The sequence below is a fragment of the Osmia bicornis genome, chromosome 14 (assembly GCF_907164935.1).
Source record: "Osmia bicornis bicornis chromosome 14, iOsmBic2.1, whole genome shotgun sequence".
NCBI lineage: Eukaryota > Metazoa > Arthropoda > Insecta > Hymenoptera > Megachilidae > Osmia > Osmia bicornis.
Genome location: NC_060229.1, coordinates 8,759,161 through 8,785,962, shown reverse-complemented (window position 1 = coordinate 8,785,962; position 26,802 = coordinate 8,759,161). Strand labels below are relative to the sequence as shown.

Sequence of the window (26,802 nt, the reverse complement as noted above, 5' to 3'; positions counted from 1 at the left end):
ATGGGGTGAGGTACAGAGGAACAACTGGTTTGTACGAATTACTATTTATGAGAATGCCTGATGACACCTTGTTCAACGATGCTGATTTACACAAATACGCGGAAATATTAAAGTCGTCGAACGCTCCTAGACGCAGCCATATCTCGTCAGGGCTTGTGAAAAGTAACAAGGGTTACAAGTATAAATATATCATTGCAAAATTGCTTAAGAGCGAGCGGCGTGGAGGTAATCTGATACTGTTCGATATGGTGGCTAACGATAATGCGGTGGACTACGTGCACTGGAATGACCCAAACGAGCTCGTCGATAGATTACGTCTTCTCGTATCCTCGAAATCCGCAGGACATACGGGGCATGACAACGAGATCGTTTCTATAATCGAAGAACTTCGAGAAGCCGGGTTGATTATAAATTGACACATTCGTAAAGCATGATGTTAGTTTACAAACATGAAGAAGGTGAAGAGCAATCATATCACGGACGACAAAATACAGCTGGTCAACGAGTTGCACGCGCCAGCGAGATGTAGCTTTAGACGTAGACGAGACATTGTGCGGGGTTACGATGATCTCTGGCAAGCGGTTCTCGTAGAGATGCAACAGTATGCGCGAATTAACAATCGCCACAATTACATACTCACCGTCATCGATGTCTTATCTAAATACGCTTGGGCCGTAGCAGTGAATATGAAAAATGGAAAAAACGTTACGGATGCATTTTTAAACGTTTTGAATGGTGGAAGAAAACCGAAAAATCTTCAAACGGATAAGGGAAAGGAATTTTATAATACAGAATTCCGAAATCTTATGAAAGAATACGATATAAATCATTACTCTACGCACAGTGTAATGAAAGCATCGATAATAGAACGTTGGAATAGGACGTTGAGAAACGACATGTGGAAAAAGTTCACGCTTAATGGAAGCTACGCGTGGACAACCGTCTTACCGACGCTGGTCTCAGATTATAATAATAGAAGGCATCGTACGATTAGAATGCGTCCCGTCGGCGTAACACCGGAACATGCGGACAAACTCTTATCTTCCGTATATTCTAACATAAAGATTGCTGCTCCGGCCAAGTACAAGGTCGGTGATCACGTGCGAGTTAGTAAATACAAAACCTTATTCGCAAAGGGTTATACACCGAATTGGACAACTGAAATTTTCATAATTATTAAAATTCAACGAACAAATCCTGTAACGTATCTCTTGTAAGATATGCAAAAACAACCGTTGGTCGGCTGGTTCTACGAATATGAACTACAAAAAGTAAAAAATCGCGATGTATACTTAGTGGAGAAGGTTTTACAACGAAAGAGAAATAAAGTTTTAGTCAAATGGTTGGGGTTTGATTCTACGCACAATTCATGGACAGGAGCGAACAATATTTTGTAATCTATATTTAAAAACGTATGTAATTGTACAGATTATATGAATAAATAATTTTTCGGCTTTATTCTATGTTTACTTTTATTGCAGGGGAATGTTATTTTATAAATGAAAGGAGGTTGGTCTAAGAATAAATTATATTGATAATTTTGAATACTTTTTATCACAATAAATGTAATACATAATACAATAATACATAAAACAATAATACATAATACAATAATACATAATACAATAATACATAATACAATAATACATAATACAATAATACATAATACAATAATACATAATACAATAATACATAATACAATAATACATAATACAATAATACATAATACAATAATACATAATACAATAATACATAATACAATAATACATAATACAATAATACATAATACAATAATACATAATACAATAATACATAATACAATAATACATAATACAATAATACATAATACAATAATACATAATACATAATACATAATACAATAATACATAATACAATACATAATACATAATACATGATACAATAATACATGATACAATAATACATGATACAATAATACATGATACAATAATACATAATACAATAATACATAATACAATAATACATAATACAATAATACATAATACAATAATACATAATACAATAATACATAATACAATAATACATAATACAATACATAATACAATAATACATAATACAATAATACATAATACAATAATACATAATACAATAATACATAATACAATAATACATAATACAATAATACATAATACAATAATACATAATACAATAATACATAATACAATAATACATAATACAATAATACATAATACAATAATACATAATACAATAATACATAATACAATAATACATAATACAATAATACATAATACAATAATACATAATACAATAATACATAATACAATAATACATAATACAATAATACATACTACAATAATACATAATACAATAATACATAATACACTAATACAATAATGCATAATACAATAATACATAATACAATAATACAAGAAAGATAATATTTAATACATTATATACAATTCGGTGGGAGGTGGAGGCTATAACAGACAAAATAAAATTCGCATTAGGTAAAATCTAATAAATTAAAAACATAAACGGACGGGCAACTCACATCAATCTTCTCCAACCGGCATCAGATTGCATTTATTGACCACTTAAATTTTCCGTGTATGGTAGCAATGGTGATACACATCAATATCTCCCGAAATAGGGCCCTCATCTATTTCCTCTCCAAACAGAGCCCTCAAATCGAATAAGCCTTCATGATTCGGATTCCAACCTTCGGCCCACATTAACATCTGGCTGAACCGATGGTCTGTTCGCTTCCGGCGCACTTCGATGAATCTTTTTATTGGCACTAATCCTAACCTTTCAGCTTTTAAGAAACAACTAGTTAAAAATAAAATTAACACACCAAGACAAGTAATCGTTAAAGACTACTTACAATACTGTTCAATAAGTGCCTTAAAGGCAAGTAGTTCGAGTCGCGGAACGATGGCCGTCGTTACCTGAATAACGCGAAATGAGCAGAGGATAACGAAATGAAATAGTGGATAATGAAAACACATCGGTTTATAAAGTACCGAGAAAATATCCCCTCCAATCCTAATACATCCAAACACTAGACTTTCAGCATCTCACGAAATTGCAAATTTGCAAGAACTCCAAATCGGGCGCCTCTCTCTCCTTCATGAAATTGCAAGGTTCGCAAGAACTCGAACATTGCAAAGAATAATGATTGATTAATTTTATTTTCATATCACATTAACGGTTTTACAATTTTATTTTCATATTATTACATTAATGAAGTAGGGGGAAGGATGAGGTAAAGAATAAATTACAGTAATAACGATTATATAACTTTACCATATTTATTTACTACAGTAATGCTTCGAAATAAGCAAGTGGCTCGGGACCGAACAGTTGCTTATTTCGAAGCAGGTTGCTATTCGGCTTGACTTTGTTCTCGAAACGGGACGATAGAGAACGCGAGAAACGAGTGAGAGATCCGAGGTAGCGGCAAATCATAAAGTGACCGGCCGAGCAGCGATGTTATTTTTTGAACAAGGATAGAAAGCATTATATACATATATTCCATCCTTCTTCCACTAACCGATGTCACTGCTCAGTCGAGCGTGAAATTTATTACCCTAAACATCGGCTTCGCGCTTTCATGGACCTCTCACTCATTTCTCGTACCTCTCACTTTGCGGGCGACTTCAAACAAAGAAGAGGGGATAGCGAGTTGCTTATTTCGAAGCAGAGACCACTTGCTTATTTCGAAGCATTACTGTATATTGTTAAAAGAAGTACGGGGAAGGGTGTGGCAAAAATAAATTACATTGATAATGGTTATATACTTTTATTTTATCTTTATAACTTTACTATATTATTAAAAGAAGTATGGGGAAGGAGTGCCCCAACCCCCGAAAGGGGCGCGGGAACCAGGACGACCTCTGGTTGATCCAGGCTGAGCCCAAACCGAGCGCGTCTCCGGGTGACGGATAGGAGGATGACCGGGTGCGTGAAGTGGGCCCCGAGTACCGTAGAACGGGACGCCTCTGGCGACCGGGATACGGAGAAGGTGTGCCTACGGAGTGCCCCGGCCAACGGGTGCTATAAGGGACTCCTGAAGGCCTAAAAACCCTCAGAGGGTAACTAAAGCCCCGTCGCGGACCAGCTCCCCAAGCTAAGGTGTAAGCAATCGTGACGAGAGCTGGATGGCACCGGGGTAATCGTGTCACGAACGATGCCATTGGGGTACCAGGCGTCCCCCCATTGTATCTAGCCTTACCCCTGTAAGCGGGCTCTGCAGGGGCGGACCCATACTTCCCTACTACTCGTGGGACATACATGGACAACAACAAAAATCTTTTAAATAAAAACAACACGCAAACAAACACGGACACAAACTCAGACACGAACACGGACACGAACACAACAAGAGTCACCAACACGAACACACCCGGAAGCGGGATGGTTGAGGAGGGAAGGGACCTAATCTTGGGGACCGCCTCCGAAACACCGCGGCCGGGCGGTTCTGGGGTGAGCATGCCCGCGGCAGGCGAGGTTACAACCTTGCCGGCTTTAGACATGCTTACCCTCAATGAGGAGCCTTCTTCCGTTGCGACCGGGGACGACTAGAGAGAAATCCCGGAACCGAACCCGGAAGCATGGAAGAAGGTAAAGCTCAGCGGAGCAGCCAGGAAGAAGGCCCGCAGGGCGCACTTAGCGCAGCCAGGGACTTCTGACGGGACTGCCACCACTGAGACCACTACCAAGGCTGGGATGGCCCCTGCGACGGCCCCTATGAGGGGAGGCCCGGTTATCGGGAAACCCCGCGCAGGGACGTCGCAGGTGGGCGGCAAGGGAGCGGATGGTAAGGGGCTCAAAAGGACTCGACCATCCGTCTCTCCAAACACTCAGCCTTGCGCTAAGAAAAGGCAAAGGATCTCTCCTTCGCCAAAAAGCTTCAGTGAGGCGCTGACGGCGGAGAGAAGGCTGGCAATCGCGCCGGCCAACTACCCGGAGTCGACCCTCACTGAGGCGCAGGCTTCCGCCATCGAACAGGAGATCGTGGGAGCGTTGTGTGGGCTCAAAAAAGGGGAGACCATGCCGCACTTCGACGAGTGCCGGTTCGGAGGGGGCCTGCTCCTTGTGACCTGCGCGCACACCGGAGCGGTGGAATGGCTGAGGGCCACTGCCACCAGTATCAGGCCTTGGGAGGGGGCGGACCTCCAGGTGATGGATAGCCATCGCCTCCCAAGGCTTAAAAGGATGTTCACGGTCATCCCCGGCCCTCCGGTGGCGACGGAGGCCATATTAAGAATGATGGAGGGTCAGAACCCAGGGGTCCGCACTAACCTGTGGAGAGTGTGGAGCAGGAAAGAAGGACCGAACTTGGTGACTCTCGTCCCGGGGGTTGACCCTGTGTCGCACGGCCTCATCAAGCGGCAGGGTTCTGAGGTCCACGTGGGACTGCGGAGGGCACTCTTTAGAGAGGGACCTGCCGGGACCACGGAGGACAAGAAGAACCCTGACACATTCGGCGGGAATAAACCGGGACTAGCAGCCCCGGTGGTGGAGGAAGGAAAGGTGGGGGGTGAGCGGTGTGGACAAGGGTGAAGGGGAGCCCAGGGTACTGGCAACGGCGCCCTCGGAGACCCTCGCCCCCCGCGCCGTCACCCTCCCACCCACCCGACCCCGGGGCTGCAACACAGAGATGGCGGCTGACGGATCCTACCAAGGACCGAAGGCTGCCGAAACGCAACCTCCGTCCAGCGGGAGCATCCCCAAGGCAGGATTGTCAAGGGGAAGGCCGACCATGGCGGAGGCGACGAAACGGACCGGGCTTCTGGGTGTGCAGAAGGGGAACCAACGTACCCTGACACACACCCTGAAGGCCGGTACCAGGGGAAGGAGAGGGATGGGTCCCGGTAAGTGTCCCCCTCATAAGTAGGTGTAATGGGCGGGGAACATAACACACCTACTTCGACTAAGCGAGACCGGACCACATCTGACACCAACAAGGTGTCAGATGGTACCAGGTTCTCGCAGATCAACTTGCAACATTGCAAGGCGGCAACGGACATTCTCCTGTGCCGCCTAACGATGGGGCAGACATATATAGCCAGGAACCTTGGAACACGGGGTGCAGCTCACTTTACTACGACGCCACACCCACAAGGCCAAGGGCCTGCATCTTCGTCAAGAAGAAGATAGCGGCCCTGAAACTTAATGAATTCTGTACAGCTGATCTTTCAGCGGATAAGGTCAAACTTAACCTCGGTGGTAACACGTCAGAGCTGGTGGTATGCTTGGCGTACCTGCCGTACGACTCTGAGGAACCTCCGCATACGAGGGAACTCAGGGCTCTGATAGATCACTGTGCTGTCAATGGTCTGCACCTGGTGATCGGTTGCGACGCGAACTCGCACCACACCGTATGAGGCAGTACAAATACCAACGGTAGAGGCACAGCACTGCTGGAGTACCTCGTCACCACGGGCTTGGAGATCCTTAACATAGGCTCCTGTCCCACTGTTAATATGTTCGTGTTTGCTTCTAGAGCATCCGAGCCTTGTAGGTGTTTGCACGTTTGTGCCAACAAATTTCTCGAAGGACCACCTTCCTTCATGCACGAAGGATAGGACAAACTATTGGATTCGTTTTGGTTTCAAAACTATATGTTTTAATATGTTTTACAAAAAACTACTATGGTAAGTGTACGTGCCTAGTGGTGTTATCTAGTACAGAGCTAGTCTTATTCTAACGCTTGTGCGTGAAATCGCTTACGAAATCACCTCCGCAAGGTTGTCTTGACGGGGGTAAAAATGCAGTGACTGGTGGAAGGAGTATGATGTTGGAGAAGGATTTTGAAGGGGAAGCTATAGTAAGTTCCTGGTGGCCAAAATAGTTTCTGATGGGTTTTTCCATTCCCGAAGAACACTCACAAAAGATTCAGCGCCTTTTCGACTCTTGACCGTGGCAGGTAACAAAGTTAGGAAACTCCTTGACTGTAATAAAGGCATGTTGAAGGTAACGGGCTAGAAGTTAGAAATGCAAAAACTCGAGAACTGATGTGGACAATAGATAGAAAATTAAAGTGAAAATCGCGGAGTCTTTATGGCTTCATGAGTTTATGGCTGCCACGGCGAGGTACCGACGTCCCGGCAGTAACGGTTGTAAAAAAGGGCACGGCGAGACTGGGTCTTATGGCTAGTTGGTAGTGACGTGGAAATTAAATCTATGGCAGGCCTAAACACCCACCTTAGTTACCTCCCGCAGACAGAAGGTGATTGATCTGACCCTGGGCTCCGCCAAGGTGACACAGGTCATTAAACACTGGCAAGTACGGGACGAGAGCACGCTCTCGGACCACCGCCTTATCACTTATGAATTAACAGGCGACAGGGAGGGCGGCACTGGTGAGGCTTACAGGAACCCAAAAGCCACTAACTGGGCACTCTATAGAGAGGGCCTGGAAGGGAGGCTGAAGGGGAACTGTCAGCGTCCTAGGACCGTAGGCGAAATTGAGCAAGCGCTGGAGCATCTGAGCTCCGCCATTACTCAAGCCTACGAGACTGCCTGTCCGGCCAGAATCAGGAACAGTAGCGAAAGGGTTCCCTGGTGGAACAAGAAATTGGACCAAGCCAGGAAGAACACCCGCAAACTACTAAATAAAGCCATGAAGGCCAATACGGAGCAAGCTTGGGACAACTACAAAAAGTCCCAGCAAGCTTACAAAAAGTTAATAAGAACCAGCAAGAGGACGGCCTGGAAGACCTTCTGCAAAGAAACCGAGGCACTACCGGTAGTTGCCAGGTTAAGGAAGGTCTTCGCGACAGGTCCCTCACCGAGGTAGGATCGCCTCAGACTCCCAAACGGTAGTCTGATGAACACGAGGCGGCGATGACCCTAGCGGGGGTTGTCCCCTTCAAGTTCCAGGCGGAGGGTGACGCCAAAGTCTTCTGGCGTCTGCGTGCCCTTCGTCTGGACGGGATCCCGCCAGAAGAGATGACCGAAGCTGTTGCTAGGATTAGGCGCCAAGCCCGGCAGAGAGCCCTGGGTCGGTGGCGACGCGAGTTCGTCGAAAGCGGCGCCACCGCCCAGCGCGTAGCCGGGGCGGTCCTTCCAGTGCTGAAGAAATGGAGGGACCGCGGCCACGGAAGGCTCACGTTTAGGACCACACAGGTGCTCACCGGATACAGTTGTTTCGGTGAGTTCCTGCACTGGATCCGGGCGCAGGGGACGGCAGCATGCCATCACTGCGGGGCGGGGCGTGACACCGCGCAACATACCCTGGAGCACTGTCCAGCGTGTCCGTGGTGATCTCTCGCCGGCGGCACTTGTCAAAGAGATGCTCGCCGGCGAGAATCAGTGGAGGGCGGTGACCGATTACTGCGAGACGGTCATCGCCCTGAAGGAGGAAGCGGAGCGGGGTCGGGACAGAACCGACCCCATCCGCAGAAGAAGGAGGGGGCGTCGTCGGGGGAGACCCCCTGACGGCGTCACCTGAGGGAAATGGGGCGGTGGGCCGTGAAGATGTTACATACCAGGCCCAGCGCCCCCAACGGGGAGAAGAGGATGGGGGGAGCACCCGCTCCCCCTGAAGAGGAGTTCTATGGGGGGACACCAGTCACCCCCCGGAAGAGGAGCACCGGGAAGGGGCAACACCGATCGCGCGGTCCCGCAAAACTTATGCGGGGCCGCAGGGCAGCAGGGGGCCGTGGCTGGGACCTCGGTCCCTATTGCACGCGGCCCGAGGAGTGCCGTCATCGGGTGTGGCCCCCGATGGCGGCGGAGTTTGGCACGTAGGGGGAGGGCCAAAGCTAGACCCTCCCCCGAGCAAGGCGGCGTCAACGCGCCATGGGTGTTTGGGCCCCGGTGTTGTTCGTCAGAGGTCCCGGGGCCCTCCCCTACACCCAGCGTAGGTCACCGTGGCCGGTTTTAGCCGATAAAAATCCGGCACTACCCTCGGCTCCCCCCCAGGGGGCTGGGGGCGTCTTTCGAAGATTTCCCCCACGTGAAAAAAAAAGGTCTGATGAACAACCACAAAGAAACACTAGAACACCTTATTCAAACACATTTCCCAGGCTCAGTAGCAGAGGATCGGGAGCGGCGCCGTAGCGATACCGCGTACACCGACCCCGCTTCAGCGGACTGGGGAATAGCTGAAAAGGTGATAAATACGGACAGGGTGAAGTGGGCCATCGGCTCCTTCAAAAGATTCAAGAGCCCAGGCACTGACGGGATCTTCCCGGCACTCCTTCAGGGCCAGATCTTCAAATTCTGCCTAGCGAAGGGCTACGAACCCAAAGCCTGGAGATATTCCAAGGTAGTGTTCATCCCGAAACCAGGGAGGGACAATTACGACCTTGCCAAGTCATACAGACCCATCAGCCTCACCTTTTTTATGCTTAAAACGCTGGAGAGGCTGGTTGAGAGGTACATCAGAGACGAGGTCTTGGTCAGCAAACCGCTGCACCCCTCTCAACACGCCTATCAAAACGGCAAATCCACCGAGACGGCACTTCATAAACTGGTAGGTTTTATTGAAGGCGCGCTGTCGAACGGTGAATCCGCCCTCTGCATCTTTCTCGACATCGAGGGGGCGTTTGATAACACCCCTCACGATGCTATACAGAAAGCCGCGAGGAGATACAACATTAAGGACTCCATCGTAAGATGGATCCACAACATGCTGACGAATAGAACAGCCACAGCAATCCTGGGAGAGGAGACGGTGAGGGCCGACGTCGCGAGGGGCTGCCCGCAGGGAAGAGTCCTGTCTCCCCTGCTGTGGACCCTCGTGGTTGACGAACTCATACGTATACTCACCACGGAAGGCTTTGAGGTTCAGGGCTACGCCGACGACCTCTCTATTACGGTCAGAGGCAGACACCCGTTGGATTTAGCAAGGAGATTGCAAAAGGCTATCACACTCGTAGAATCTTGGTGTCGATCACACTCGCTCTCGGTTAACCCGAGCAAAACGGAGTTGGTCCTATTCACAAAGAGACGACGCTTTTACTTTAAGGCTCCTCATCTTTTTGGGACGCAACTACAACTCACAGATGAGGTAAAATATCTAGGTGTAATACTAGATAAAAAACTCACCTGGAAGAACCATGTGAACAGGCAGACCCAGAAAGCAGTCAACACCTACTGGGCCTACCGCAGAATGTTTGGCCCCACATGGGGACTCAAACCAAGGATGGTCAGGTGGATATACCAGGCCATCCTTGAGCCTATCATAACTCGATTGTGTGGTGGACCTCCATGAAGAGGGGAGCACACAGAAAGGCTGTAGAAAGAATATACCGAATAGCGTTGCTGGGGATAACAGGTGCACTCCCCACCACGCCCATTATGGCAATGGATGCGCTGCTCGATATCAAGCCACCCCATCTAAAAGTGATGGCAGCGGCTTGGAGAGCGGCCATCCGCCTCCATCAAGCTGAAGAATGGTCCCGGCGAGCGGCGGGCACACAGAGATCCTCAGGGATCTGGGATCGGAGCTAATTCTGACCCAAGGTGGAGACCGCTGCAGGACGGAGTACCTCTTCAGACGAGAATATGACCTAATCCTCCCAGACAGGGAGAAATGGCTGGAGGACCCTAACGGCATTCTGACTACGCGGGGGCTGGTCTGGTTCACAGACGGCTCCAAGACCCGATCTGGCACCGGAGCCGGGATTGCGGGGGAGAGCCCAAGGTTCGAAATGACCCACAAGCTGGACCACCACGCTACGGTCTTCTAAGCAGAAGTGTTTGCCATCTGGGCCTGTGCCAAATATAATTTGGAAAGAGCCCACTCAGGAAAACACATCTATATTTGCAGTGACAGCCTGGCCGCGCTCAGAGCCCTCCACAAAGTGGAAATTCGGTCGAAGCTAGTCAGGGACTGTGCATTGACCTTGAGACAGCTATCTCTGAATAACAGAGTTAAGCTGCTATGGGTACCAGGCCACGCTGGGATCCCAGGCAATGAGAGGGCTAATGAACTGGCACGAATGGGGGCGACAAGCTCCCAGCCATGCCATGAGTACCCCATTGGCGTCTCAACCTATGCGTTGAAAGACCTGGCTAAGGACTGGCTAAACCAGGAATTCACCAGGCTCTGGCATAACGCTAACGGCATGAGACACATGAGGGACCGTCACAAAAGCTGGGTAACACCTTAACTCACCTGGACAGGGCGCAACTGCGCATGCTCGTGGGCCTAGTGACAGGACGCTGGTACACGAGGAAACACCTCTCGCGCATGGGACTTACAGAGGAGTCGACATGCTCGAGGTGAAAGAAAGAGGACGAAACACCTCTCCACGTACTTCTAAGATGCAGGGAACTAAGGGCCCTAAGAGGATCAATCCTGGGGACCTTGGAACCCTCATCATTAAGCATTTCGGCTGGCCTGGTGCCGGCGCTTCTAAATTTTGCAACAGAAGCCCAGCTGTAAGGAGGCTGCCTGATGGCCCGGGTACAATGGTCCCCTAGGACTGAGTGCCCGGCTGGCCTCAACTAGACAATAATAATAATAATAATGGGGAAGGGTGTGGCAAAAAAATACTTTTATTTTATCTTTATTATATATTTATTTTCTCTCCGATATTTTATTAATTATTAAAGGGAGTATGGGAAGGGTGTGGCAAAAATAAATTATATTGATAACCGTTATATACTTGTATTTTATTATATTATTCTTATTATATTGGCATGGGGAAGGGTGTGGCAAAAAATACTTTTATTTTATCTTTAGTATATATTTATTTTCTCTCCGATATTTTATTAAAGGAAGTATGGGAAAGGGTGAGGCAAAAATACATTACATTGATATCGGTTATACTTGTACTTTATTCATATTTTTATTTTAAAATTTATTCCGCAATCACCAATCCGGCTATAACAGATAAAATAAAACATACATTAATACATAGTAAAAAATCAAATAAAACAAAAAACGGGCAAGTAACTCACATCCAGCTCCTCACGGAACAACTGCCGCAAATCAAATGCGGCTTCCGCCCATATTTGCTCCATCTTTCGCCGCCTCTCCGCCCGCTCCCGCCGAATATTTGGGAGGTCCTTCTTTCTGATATACCCCAACGACCTTAAGGTAGCGGCTGTTAACAAAAACGAATTAAAAACAAATAAAATTCACGCACTAAAAGTAATTATCGAAAAACTACTTACGCAAAGAGGCGATGAAAGCCTGTAAAGCAAGAATTTGCTGGTTTGTAAAGTTATCCATTGTAAATAACGAAAACGCCGCGTTGATGCGTTTATAAAGCAAAGAGGGAAACATCTCCCTCCATTTCTAACAATGAAAACCGCCGACACAATCTGAGATTAATCTGCCGGATATCTTACATGTTGTAACAACTCGGAATCGGCATGAAATTAAAAGGTTTGCAAGAACTCGAAACCCTGCATGCGTATAAAGATACTTGGAAATACATGGCCAGCGAACACGTGCGAGTCAGTAAATATAAAGCTTTCATGTATTCACGGCTTCGCCCGCTCTCATAAATAAAAACGTCGAGAATTTGAAGTAATAATTGTTGTATTATTTTTGGTGATCAATCTCTAGTATTTCAGAAAAGTAGGTATTGCTGCCTGCAGAAACAGTAGAAAAGCGGCGACCCCATACTACATAACGCGTTGTCACGATCGCACACGAATAAGCAGAATTCAATGTGATAGTTTCCACAGTTTATTAAAATAACATAGCCTATGTCACTCCAGAGAAGGCAAGGAAGCTACTGTTAAAATTTGGTATCAATCGGTTAAGTAGTTTTTGAAATTTTTCTGTACATACAAACAAACGCTGTCTCTTTATATAATAGTATATGAAGTATCATTATTGGGAAGGGTCGGGCAAAATGAATTACATTAATAACGGTTATATAATTTTTATTTTCAGATTATATTACATTAATGAAGTATGGGGAAGGGTGAGGTAAAGAATAAATTACACTAATAATGGTTATATAATTTTAATATACTAACTAAGTAATAAAAGTAAATATTATATGTAGGGGAGAGGAAAGAGCTACCACCAGTCCGGCTATAACAGATGAAATACACATTAATACGCAGTAAAAATCTAATAAATCAAAAATAAAAACGGACAGGCAACTTACGTCGATTTCCTCCCCGAACAAATATCGGAGGTCAACTAAATCGACCTCCGTCCACGTTGCCGCCCACCGCGATTCATACAGGCGCCGCCGCTCTCGCCGCTCACGGCACTTTGTCGGCAGCAACGCGGCATCCTCCGTCGGCGCCAATTCAAACGCCGCGCCGGCATAATTATGGCTGTTAAGACGAAAATAATTAGTTAAAAATAAATAAAATTTACACGCTAAGGGTAATTGTTGAAGATTACTTACGATAATATTTGGCGATTGCCAAAAATGCAATACTCTCTAAACGAGGAACCGCCATCTCTAACAGCAAATAATGAATAGTAAAACGAACACGCTTCGGTTTATAAAGCACTGAGAAAACATCCCCCTCCAAACTCTAAGACCTGAGATAAGTAAAAACTCCGGTCTCTCTCTCTCTCATGAAATTGCAAGGTTTGCATGAACTCGAAACCCTACAGGCTTATAAAGATTATAACCGTGCTCTTTCTCCAAGAGCACGTTTCCGTGGGATGTAGATGGTGTAGCGTCGAAACTCAAACCGTTTGCCTGAGTTTCGTGATTCATGAAAATAAAATAAGGAATTATAGCAGATGAATTAACGCAAAAAAAAAACAACACAATATTTGGGGTTGGACCCCGAGGTAAAAAAGATCTTGCGGCCAAAAAACCTCGATAAACTGTTTATTTTTCAATACAAATGTATATAGATGTGAGGTGTGTATGATGCATGTATGTGTGTATCCGTTTTTGCTGATTGTTCTTAACGTAATCAGTCTGGATCATATATGATCGCTTATTAAATTGTATGGAGACGCGGAGTCTCCATAGGCTGGACCGACGTGCGGCAGCTAATTATTATTGATGACGATATGTAATCGTCATGGGCTAGACCGATAGACGGCAGCTTTTTATTATTGATGACGATATGGAATCGTCATGGGCTAAACCGATAAACGGCAGCTTTTATTGTTGAATATTTAAATTGGAATGGTGTGTTTTTGATCACGTACCTTGGTGTGTGGAGTAGCCTGCGTGTTTTTACGATAATCTTTAAAATCAATACAAAATGGCCAAAAAATGCACTGTTCGCTCGATACTGGTTTCCAAAGAACTGAACGAGGCCCGCCAGCGTCTCACTTGATTTTGCTGGGCCTCCTACCCCTACTCACACCACGTCGGCGACGCATAACGAAGTTAATTTTTCCCTTGACGCGCACTCGTCTGAAGGGTGCTGGCCGACGGCTGAACTGACCGCGCAATATTCAAAAAATACCTTGGATCCATTTCGATCCAACAGATGGGGAGCGAAATAAAAGGGGTACACTCAGATTGTGTGAGAGGAAAAATGAACAAAAGATTTATTTCTTCCAGTCACAGTAAAATTTATGATGAGTTATTGCATCGGAGCAATCTGATCGCCTATCGTTGTCGGTTAGCGACCCGGTGTGTATAAATAGACTCTAACGGCGCGACCGTCCTTGACATTCGAGGAGACGGATAATCATAGCTCGCACGCGGACGGAATTTTAACGGTTCTCGCAGAACTATACTTTGTACAACGCGTTCTTCAGCGTATGGGCACCTGACGTCGAGTTCCTTATTGACTCGAATATCTCTAGTGCAACGCGGGCACCGATTTTCTCACACTTCTCATGGCTCGCTCTCTCAGATTCTCTTTCCTCGCGGATTCGTGAATCGGTTGGTCAGAGAAGCTGCGATCGGTTGCTCATGGGCAGGGAGGTAATCTCGGAAGCGAGAGCAGAGCACGATGGTCGTAACTGCTGCTCTGCTTGCGGTGAGTGCGTCTGTTCGCGTGATTCTACAACGACCGAAATTGCGTCTGTTCGCATTGGAGGCTCGACGACAAGTGCTCGTTCCGCCGATCGGCAGGCACCTCGCTCAGTGCTCTAGGCAGCGAAGGGGATCCTGCGCGTGCGCTCTCACCTTTTTGGAACGGTGGAAGGGCGGCGCCTTAGGCCCCTACATTATGTGCCGATTGATGGGACATTGATCGGTTACAAGATACTTGGAAATTAGTAATATTTTGCTCGTGGAGCAAAGAATAAATTATGTTTTTTACGAATAATTATTTATTTTATAATGTCCCCAAGGCAATGTTCTTGTGGATTGTGGAATTATGAATCGTTTATCATCGTAGGGACTAAGCACCTTCTTTTCTTCACATATAGAATATACATTGTGCAATTTTGAACGAATACATCTCTGTTCACGATGCACTTCTAAACGATCATACAAGCAACGTATATAATCATCGAAGGAAATAGTTTTCCTAACTACGTTACTTTTGACACCCTTCACTTTTTTCGTGTCCCGTTTGCCCTCTACGCGCAAAGCATACATTTTCGACCGAAGTCCGACAAACTCAGTCATTATACACCCATTATTTTCATCCTTCATTAATCCTCGTACTTTTTTATTTGCTCGTGGCATACTGTACACATTGTCCTCGGTATAGTCGCTCGTGTCAAACCGATGTATATCGCGTTTCATTACATCGTATAAGTCGTCACATTCCAGTTCGTATATAAGACTGTCTGTGCCTGTGTATAATATTTTACAAAGATGTTTAAATTTCGGCCAAACATGATCATGATGGAATTCGTACAAACATGATTTTGATATATCCAGAATACACATACCAACATAAATGGGTTTTCTAAATTGAATTTCCAACTTTCGCATCTCTATTGCAATCAAATGTTCCGAAAATATTGATCTGCTATGAAAATTTGGTTTTGATATCAGGGCCTCGGCGCCGTATCTGCCTTCCCATTTTGTAACTAATTTAACGTCTACATGATTTCTAACGTTCTCCATAGTTTTACCAAAGACTGCATTATTCATTAATTTAAATAAGTTCTTTTCAAAATCATTTTTAGCTACAGTTCTAAGTTGCGTGTTTAAATTAATGTATTCGCGAAGCCATGGAGATTGTTTAAATTCTAAAACGCGATGAATTACAGAAACTTTTAAGCCATGATTTATACATTGTTGAAGATTGCCGTAATGGATGATGTAACGTTGCTTATCCTGAACTGTAGCGAGTAGTTTCTCATGTTTGGCATTAGGAGGCTTCACGCGTATTGGACAAAAAGGTAAATCTGCATGTTTATCGTATAATTCTAGCGGGTATTTCAAATCGACTTCCAAAATATATCCAATGTTCGAATTTTCGGATATCGCATGAATGTTAAAAGTTTTAATTTCATTATCGTCTAACCACTTAAACTCGCCGTAAGGTAGATACTGCGACATTGCCCATCCATACAAATTATTAACGTCGAAATATACTAAATATCGCGATGGTTCTTCGGAATTGTACGAATCCATGTATTTATTATTGGCCTTTGCGTATCGATTAGAACATTGACTTAAACCACCACGTATGCCGCGCTCTATGAAAAGTAGCATATCGATATCTGTCAATAATTCTAATTCGATACGCGTGTGCTTCAGCATTGCATCCCACGTCAAACCGGGTAAAGTATAGTAATATGCAGGATCCAATTTGTAACTTCTCAAACAGCTGCTACGAAAATTTTCAAAAATGTCGGCCAATAATAAAACGTCTGTTTTTAGATATAAATCACTATCTTCGCCAAGTGTTTTTATATTAAAACTGCGCCAGACTTTTATCGCGTGGTCATAATCCTGCTGTGAAACGGCACAGTCGCTTAGTTGATTAAAAAATTTGTCACATGTCGGCAATGTCGTCTCGTTCAGTTTCATGTAGTCGGTAACATAATCGTATGGAAAGATGCCTTTTCGTGTAAGCAAATCGAATCTTATCTCGTTCAAAAAATTAAATTGTGACCGTAAAATCGTCATATCGTCTTTCCCTAAATACGAACTCAATTTATCTAAACTTGAATTTAAAAATTTGAATGAATCTATAAATCGAAGCGAAATTTTGTAACGTTTTAGATTCGTTGAAAATGAAATATATTTTTCTTTTGTAATTGGCAAGACTGATGTCGAGCCTTCGATAATCGTTACCAATTCTTTTATTACAAAATGGGCATCGTATCCCGATAAGTTATGAAACATTATTGGTATAAAACGTTTATTTTTATAATTTAAATTACATCCCTGATGAGCAGGTCCTCGGTAACGACCAGTGAAATGGCAATGATCTCGAACTTTTGTTTCGTCGATGTCAAACGGTTTTTCGCAAATATAACAATGCGTTGCATTCATATAATTTTCTCTTTCATCACCCGTCAAATTTGTCATGGGCACAATCGTATTAAATAATGGTGCAATTTTTCTTACAAGGTTCTCAAGTTCATTCACGAACCATTCAGCACAGTCAGGACCCCGATACTCGCGATACTCGCACACCGATGCGTTGTACGAACAGTGAAAATAATATCCCACACTGTATGCTTCGTGCTGCTGGTATGCATTGCAGTGTCCTTGATTGATGTTACTGTTAACCTTCTTAAGCATGCATTCGAAATCGGCGTACACGATAAATGGATGACGTTCTCGGTGACAAAAATTATCAAACTTTATTATTTTATCCTCACTCGATGGTAGAATGATTGCGTAATCGTTCATCTTCATACAGTCCTTCGTATGTTAAAACGGTGTCATAGTTGGGATACGATGATGGTCGATTTGCATTCACATGGACGGGATATAATGCTGCAACTATCGATCTGACAAAACACGTATCATCGTCAACTGTAACATTTACTATCGCTCTTTTGTCCTTGATTGTTTTTGGTATTTCGGTGTAGCAACCAACATGCATCGGATTGCATTTATTGATATTTAACATCAAATGCAGAATTTTCGATATTGCCCAACCACTGTCCCGTTCCTGAAATTCTTCCATCAGTGTTAAAGTTGAGTTCACAACGTATTTGTCATACCAATCGTTCAAGTTTGATGTAGAAAATAATTGTTTATTTCTCACACTGAAACTTTTCACATCAGTTTTATTATTAGTGGTAAACTCCCCATACAACACCGTATTCACTTTTATGCATGAATGATTTTGGAAAACTTCCGCTAGAGGGTGGAATACTATTTTTCTAGCATCTTCCAAGAAGTTTCGTGGTTCAATATGCTCGGTGTTGATTATAATTCCTGTAGTTATCCGGTTATGGAAAGCTGATTCTATATCCTCCCAGATAAGAGATGATGATGATGATGCATGTGATTCAGCATCTGTTCTCCTTTTACCTTCGCCTATTTTTACAGATCCGTGATTCAATAGATCTTAACGATTTAAATCTCGCTATCCTGGCTGTTAAACTATTTTTCAAACCAGTTGAGAAGTCCTTTTCGAGTTGCAATCGCTCTATCATTAAATCAATGCATTGATTGCATTGCACCAGACATGCGTTTCGGTCGTCGTTACTACTTATGGCTGCAATACGTTGTGTCAAAAGTTGTTCTATACAAGCAAGTTCGTTTAGTAATATTGCCTTTTAACCACTAGGATGATCATTGTCACGATACAATATCCTACGCAAGGCGTCGATTCTTTCTTTGTATGCTTCTATGTCTCGCCATCCTTCGACTGATAAATCGTCTCCCATTTGTAATCGTTCGTCTATCAATTCGATGCACTGGTCACATTGCATCAAACAATCACAACGCTCATCTTCAGTATTGATGTTTATCGCGCGCTGCGCCAATAATTCGGTGATGCGTTCGAGTTCCTGCAGTAACGTGGCCTCCATTTCTCTTTTCCACAAACGCGTTAAGTATCCTTGCACTTCTAATTGTCAAACTACATATGACGCACATTGCCAATTTTCTCCCATTTTATTAAAGTGGGGCTGTCATTGACGAAGGTGTTTAATTGCTGTTCACTCTGCAGCGTCAACAAAAACCCGCATTTCCAAGACGTATTAAGTATTCGATAAGACGCGTTCTCACAGACATCCACCCTGTCAATCATCGGCCCCTTCTCCACCACCAACGACATTATAAAAGACTTTACCGGACATAAGCAGAGTCAGTCGAGATCATATTATAAAAATAAAGTGCCAAACCTTTAAAAGTGCTATTCATTTAAAAACCTGTGAACTTTCTACGTGACAACTGCAATCCGTAACAATTCATGCATTCCATTGGATCTTAATGCATTTCGTTAGGTGGATTCGACATTCGCTTTCTAATGAGTGTAAACAATTTCAGTCTAACGAACATTTCTTCGAGAACGTTCCTTTGTTCAAATTTGCCGTTAGGTCCTTACGCCAGGCAATTTCTCGGAATTTTCGATCCAACAGTGTTTATTGCCTTAAACGACCCTTGATTTCGAACGGCGTTCGAACGTTCGCGACGTTCGCTTTCGTAAAGGTTCTCATTCCTTTCTTTCATTGTTTAAATACATTTACATTCGTCCAGTCTTTCGTACTATCATTTCGTTCATATAATAATGATCCTTGTTGGACCGGCTGGCGCTTTGTGCAAAAGAGAGGGAGAAAGAGCGTTCTACAAAAGAAGTTATCATGGTTTTCTTATTTCTACGCAGTTCACCGGGGAAATTCCCGTAATGCGAAGCACTGACCAACTGTGTAGCGCTGGTGTTTACGCTAACGTCTCTGTCTCTCTCGAGCGAACTCGAGTTTTTGTGCGTTGATATATTCTATTGCTATTACTATGGTTGAGCGACGATAGCTTCAAGGAAGGTTACAAATACTATTGAAAACTATTATTATAAAGTATTATAAACTCAAACTCACCCTTGTACATCCTCACATTGAGAAATTCTCGTAACCCGAAGGCTTGATGAGAATGCACATGGTCGAGGAGGAATGGAAAAGGTTGGCAGAAAAAAGAAACACCCCCCTCACGCCCCTTACAGTGAGAAATTCTCGTAACCCAAAAGGGCTTGATAAGGGACGCAAGGCGGATAAATTTCAATTTTCCGCCGGGACGTAACACATCACCTACCGAAAGATAAGTTACATAATTGGTTTCATTGTAAATTACATTTGTAATCTATTCATGTAATCTATTCACTACTTTAAAACTGCTTTAATTTTAAGCAGTGCCGAGTGGGAAAAAAATCATTGAGATTCTCAGAACAAAAGGCAATTTTATATATAATATTGATGCTAGTCTAAATCAAGGAGATCTAATTGTATGTCGTCGACCCAGTATAAATTTAAAGAAAAACGCAAATGATTTTATTGTATGTGCAAATTGTATTGCTTCTTTGCCAAAAATAACATCAGACATCATTTCCAAATATGTACATCAAAATCGGCTCTAAGAAATGAACGAAGTGTAAAAGTATTGGGGCGTGCTGTAGCATGTCGCATACATCACAGTGCAAAGCCTGTTTTAAGAAGAAAGGTATTTCCTGTAATGAGAGAAGATGAGTTAACCAGACTCATTAGATATGATGAACTTTTAATTGCCTACGCCAATAAAATGTGTGCAAAGTATCGCTGGGAACATTAGTACGATATGATTCGCGCACGATTGCGACTTTTAGGACGGTTTCTGATTGCTCTTATGGAGATAGATAAAGCAATAACAGACCTTACTTCAATATATAACCCCCAAAAATTAAAAATACCCGAATATACGATGCTGCCAATAATGATTTGATAGGTTGCCGACGCCTAAACTAGAATCTTTCTAGTAGAAGAAAAGTTTTTAATTTTGCGCCCCCTCCGAAAAGGTTGAAATGTATTTAGTATACTATTTAACGAGTAATTAGGTTTTATTAATAGCTATTGGGTATTTGTATAAATGAAGTAGAAATTATTTCATACGTTTTAGTGCATTTCGAAGTCGGTTGTATTTTTTGTTAAAAATTATTTTTGTTGCATCAAGTTTTGGTACATTTTTAAAACAAATTGGTCAAATCTTAAGAAGTATTTGTATTAAAAAGCAAGAGATTGCAAAGCAATCCGGGGTAGAAAATTTTTTGAAGCTTCTAGAAGAAGATTATTCTGTTAGTATAAATAGAACAGTACATGAAACACACATGTTTAGAAAAAGACAAAAAAAGGTTAATCTGCTATCTACGGACGATATTAAAAAATTAGATACATTCCTAAAAACTCGGCGAAAAGGATCCTATAAAACGTTACATGAAATTGGTTATAGCTTCATTGCATGGCGTGCATTGAGTGAGGCAACATTAGTATCCATTCAGTTATTCAATAGAAGACGTGCAGGTGAATTAGAGCGGATGTTAATTAATTATTTAAACAGTTGCGAGAAAATTTCTGAAGAAGATTCAGCAGATCTCAACAAATCTTTATCACAGTATGTACGAATAACAATTCGTGGAAAATTGGGAAGAACTGTCCCAGTTTTATTACATGAGAAGCTGTTGCAACATGTACAAATGATAATTAACTATCGTCAAAATGCTGGTATTTCAGAAAATAATCAATACATTAATACGAAAATTTTCCGTATCTTCAGGAGCAAAATTTCCACTAACGTTGCGTGGTACGATTCTAAGAAAACATATTGTTACAATATGCATTTCACTAGATATATCGGAAAATCAGATTAACGATCTTGCCGATTTCATGGGGCATAATGAAAAGATTCACAAATCACATTATAGACAGTCTGTCATAATCAAAGATTTGGCCATCTCTCGTTTACTGAAGCATGCCCAGGGTTCTAAATCATCAGAAGATGAGGAAAATGATGAAGATAATGAATTGTCCCAGACAAGGAGTAATTCTGTTAGTAAGAATGCTGAAATTGAAACTGAAACTGCTGATGCCTATGCCGATGCTATTTCTGATGTTGATGCTGAGGATACAAATAAGAAGAAAAGGGAACAGTCCAAAAGTAAGTATCAATCCACCGAGACGACGCAGCAAATGTAAACAAAATGTGATTAAGTGCTGAATCACAGATTCCTGCGAATAAAAAAATAAACAAATGTATGTACACGGTTAGCATGTACACGTTTTCTTGTAATACAAGTATCAAGACTGATATTACATGCAATTCATATAAATAAAAAAAAATTTATTTCTCTTTTATTTAATTGTAACGTCCCAGAATAGGCACGTCACTGCACCGACGTATAGGGAGAGCGGTTCCCTCAGAAGGCGACTCGTAATGTAGTAATAGGGATTATAGGTTCGTGTTGTGCGCTGTTAAGGAGTAAAATCGAACGTTAAGTACCTTTTATAATATTAATTTAATAAAGATTGAAAAGTATAGCAAGATATTAATTAGTCTCTTTTACAATGATTCAGCCCTAAGGTGAATGTTCAGGATTGATGGAAATCCTGGAATGATTGCGCCGGTGGAAAGAATTGACACTTGCTGTTCGGGTTTCACAAATTGATTTATTTGAGTGAAATGTAAAATTGTAGTGAACACGATGATTTGGCGGTAAATTCTTGATTTCTACAAATACAAATGGTTGATCGTTACAATGATCCGTTGTCGATTTTGATATACAAAAAGAAATGAATTTTTTGGTGTGGTGAACAATACAATGAATTTTCATGGATTTGATACATCCAAATTACTGAATTGATCTGTCACCTTGATCGTTCTTAACTGAGCAATGCGTTTACAAAATGCAAACAGCGAGCTTCTCAGCGCCGTTAATTATATTTATTTATTTATTTATTTATTTATTAATAATAAACGGGCAATGCCCTTTGTAGTACATAGTTGTAGCTAGTTGTTTGAGAATCCGCTCAGCCATGACGGCGCTCACGGTCGATCGATTTATCGATCGGGAGTTGCCCATCTAGGTAACGCGTGAGCAGGGGTCTTCTCGCCGGCTCGCGCGCAACGCCGCCATTATTGATCATCGATCACCGCAAGCAACAAGTGCTCATCAGAATTGTTCAGTAATTTCTCAAAGTGCAGTTCACACACCAGATCAAGATCACCGAAACGTTCACCGTCAACTCAGGATCCATCGCAATTGTGCAAGCGAACAGGATCACCAGGTAATGTTCACCTACAAATAATTCATTGAAGCGTGAGCCGCCAACCACGTGTCGATCAAGCACGAGATCACGGGCACCATCACTGCCGCGGGCCGAATTAATATAATTAACGGCGCTGAGAAGCTCGCCTTTCAAAATTGTAAAAGCATTGTTCAATTACCACCGACCAGGTGACAGATCAAATCATTAATCTATATGCCTCGACTCAAGTAAGATCATTCTTCACGACGAATCATTGTAATTGTAATTGAAACTCATTCAGACGATTCATTTTCTTACGTGTAAAATTCAAAGCGGATCATTGTACGGTTCACCATCAATTGTCAGATCATCTTGTTTATTTCATTTTAAACGTGACTCAAATAAATCAATTTGTGAAACCGACCCAGCAAGTGAAATTCTTTCCCAGCGCAATTCTTCCAGGAATTCCATCAATCCTGAGCACTAGTAAATATAATCAAAACAATCAGATCATGTCAGTTGACATACGACAATTGCATAAATAAAAACTAAGAAAAGCATAGAGGTGAACATATGTATAAGCGAAAACATAAACATGACCTAGTTAGCAGTAATCTCCCGGTAATATACATGCGCCGTAAACCTGACCTGACATGTGCGTCGAAGCGTAAGTGCGTCATTCTTATGAATGAAATGGCATAGGAAGTCAAAGAGATTTAGTGAGGTTAGATAGCCGTTTAAAGTGCTCAAAAAAAAGTGAGAAAAAAGTGAAAAGTGGAAAAGAGACAAGGTGTACGATCAGTGTGCAGGAAGTGCTACATTGAGGTAGTATTACATAATTGATATAATTGATTACGCAGCTTATGTTTGGTTGTATTAATAGAGTCAACAAATATGTCGCACGTTGAGTTGAAGCGATTTACAGTGGCACAAGATCTTCTAACAGTATTTAATTAGCCAAATCTAGAAGAATACATAGTTTCTTGAAAAAGAGTAGCAGTTCTGGTAACTCTAGATGGAACATGGAAAGGTACAAGATCAAGTAGAGATGGACAATCAATGATATTGGTGAGGATCTTTTGCACAAAAATTATTTCATTTATGATACGCCTATCACTGAGTGTAAGAACTTTGAATTCATTCATAATAGTACTATACTCATGATCAAAATGACCCATAGGAGAGGAAGTTTTGAAGGATAGAAAACGTAGGAATCTATGCTGAATGCGTTCAAGAGCTTTTGCATGTTTAACTAGCCGAGGAGCCCAGATAATGCTAGCATAGTCTAGATGCGGGAGAACAAGTGCATAATATAACATCAGTAAAGTTCTGGGATTCTTGAAATGATAACATGTGCGCTTAAGATATCCCAACATCCTGGATGCTAAGTTAGTGATTGAAGAGATGTGCAACTCAAAGGACAATGCACTATCAATAATCACTCCGAGGTCTCTGGTGTTAGAAGAGATAGTTAGGTTAGTATTATACAGTTGGTAATTAAAAATTATAGGATTATTACCCCTATGAAACCTAACAATTTTACATTTAGATACATTGAGACTCATTAGATTACGATTACACCAATCTTCCAAGTACACAATGTCCTGCTGCAGAAGCTGCGCTTCATAGATAGAGGTAACAGTGCGGAAAAGTTTAAGGTCGTCAGCAAAGAGTAGGAACTTACAAGAAGCAAAGATATGCCTAATGTCATCAATAAAGATAAGGAAGAGCAAAGGACCAAGATGGGAACCCTGTGGGACGCCAGAAGTTGCTAATATAGGTTTCGATAACTGGCCATGGTACTTGACTTGTTGTGTGCGTCCTGTTAGATAGCTGTAGAGCCACTGTAAAAGCTTACCATTAATACCAAAGGAATAAAGTTTATCAACAAGTAAATGGTGATCAACTCTGTCAAAAGCCTTAGCAAAATCAGTGTATACAGCGTCTACCTGCTTGTGAGCATCTAAGGCCTGAGATATAAAGCTAATGTAGCATGCCAAGTTTGAAGTAGTTGACCTCCCACTAATGAAACCGTGTTGTTCAGGTGCGATATAATTGTGCAGAAGTTTGGAAAGTTTACCACAAACTATGGCCTCAAAAATTTTAGCTGCAATGTTAAGTAAAGAAATAGGTCTGTAGTTTTCTACCTTAGATTTATCGCCTGCCTTGAACACAGGTGTGACAATGCTCTTCTTCCATCGTGAGGGAAACTTGCCAAGTTCAAGGGATTTGCAGAAGATAATCCAGAGAGGTCTGGACAAAATGAAATTACAGTGTTTAAAGATGCAACTGGGGAGCTCATCTTCCCCAGGGCTTTTGTGATCATTAAGCTTACTGATTTGTAAAAAAACATCACCAATGCTAATATCCAGAGAGGAAATGCAGAGATCAGTTTGTCCAGACACAGGAACGTCTGCAAGACCAGGATTAAGAGCGGAAAAATTAGATTCAAATGAGTCCGCAAATAGGTTAGCGACAAAGAGGGGATCATTGGATTCCTGGTTACAGTAACTCATATTCGTAGGAACAGAGTGAGACAGGCGATTCCTATTTACAAACGACCAGAAGGCCTTTATGTTGATCCGGATGTTATCTTCCGCGCTAGCTATATATTTCCGATGGCATTCCCTAGTGAGCAAGTTACACCTACTCCTGAGTGAACAGAAGTGTAGATAGTCTAAATACCGTAAGTGCTCCTTATATTGCTTATGAGCTGTTTTCTTAGCCTTTACCAGTGATATCAATTCACTGGTGAACCAGGTCGGATAATTACTATGGCGAATAAATTTAGTAGGAACAAAAGTATTAATTGCATAGTACAAGTGTACATAGAAGAAGTCCACTGCCTCGTCAACAGATAGCACTGACATACAGTCATCCCAATTAATAGAGTTAAAGTAGGCTATCATGTTCGTGAAATTGGCTCTGCTATAGTCCGGTCTGCAAGTGGTAGAAGACGAAGAAAAAGAAGAGATAGAAGGTGCAAATAGTTGAGTAGAGAGACATAGAGGAGGATGGTAGGAGTCAATAGGAAGAAGTGCTTCAGTGGGAGTTTGAATGTGAATGTTAGGATGGTTTGTGAAAATGAGATCTAGAATAGAGCCAGCAGAGTTAGTGAAGCGGTTAAGTTGAATGAGATCGCACTGATCTACGAGTTCGGACACAAGGTTAGCAATTTGAGTAGATCTACTATTAGTAATGGGGGAAGTAAGAGGGGAGAAATTATCTAGTGAATAGAGTGACCAGTTTAGAAAGGGAATATTGAAATCGCCAGTAACAATGAGTGATGCCGAGGGATGTGAAATAGAGATTTCCGAAATGCAATGGAAATGATCAGAATAGAACAAAGGTGGAGAACCCGGTGGAAAGTAAAGAGTGGAGAGAATAAGTTGATGAGAAGAAAGAGGAGAGCTAACTCTAATAAAGAGATGCTCAAGATAGTCAAAAGGAGAGGAGAGAAGAGAGCAAAATAAACTGGAGTGGACAGCTATAAGTACACCACCGCCCCTTTCGAAAGAGCTAGTAAGATCACTCCTATCTTTACGAAATACAGTGTAATTATCCAAGCCAAGTTCAGCAGTAAAAAAGCTAGAATTAAGCCACGTTTCAGTAAAAATTATGATATCGTAAAGCATTGCAGAAGTAAGCAGAGCAGAACTAAGGTCAGTAAGCTTGGTACGTAGTCCACGAACATTCTGATATAAAATAGAAATAGGTTTAATTAGTTTTTTGATGATGATGTAGTGCCAGTCCTAGATTTGGTATGTGAGTCAACTATCCTTGGGACGTCCTTGATGTAACGGATCGTCTTGTTGGTG

General features: G+C 42.6%; 1 protein-coding gene across 1 annotated transcript; it reads left to right on the top strand.

Annotated features, from left to right (window-relative positions):
* The first annotated feature begins 4,728 nt into the window (after window positions 1–4,728).
* LOC114881848 lies at window positions 4,729–5,565 on the top strand. The gene has a single exon (XM_029198729.1). It carries the CDS (start codon window positions 4,729–4,731, stop codon window positions 5,563–5,565), a length of 837 nt encoding a protein of 278 aa, XP_029054562.1.
* The last annotated feature ends 21,237 nt before the right edge of the window (window positions 5,566–26,802 follow it).

Excerpts from the sequence above, each read along its gene's own strand:
- LOC114881848 (XM_029198729.1), top strand. The coding sequence starts at position 4,729 with ATGGCCCCTGCGACGGCCCCTATGAGGGGAGGCCCGGTTATCGGGAAA.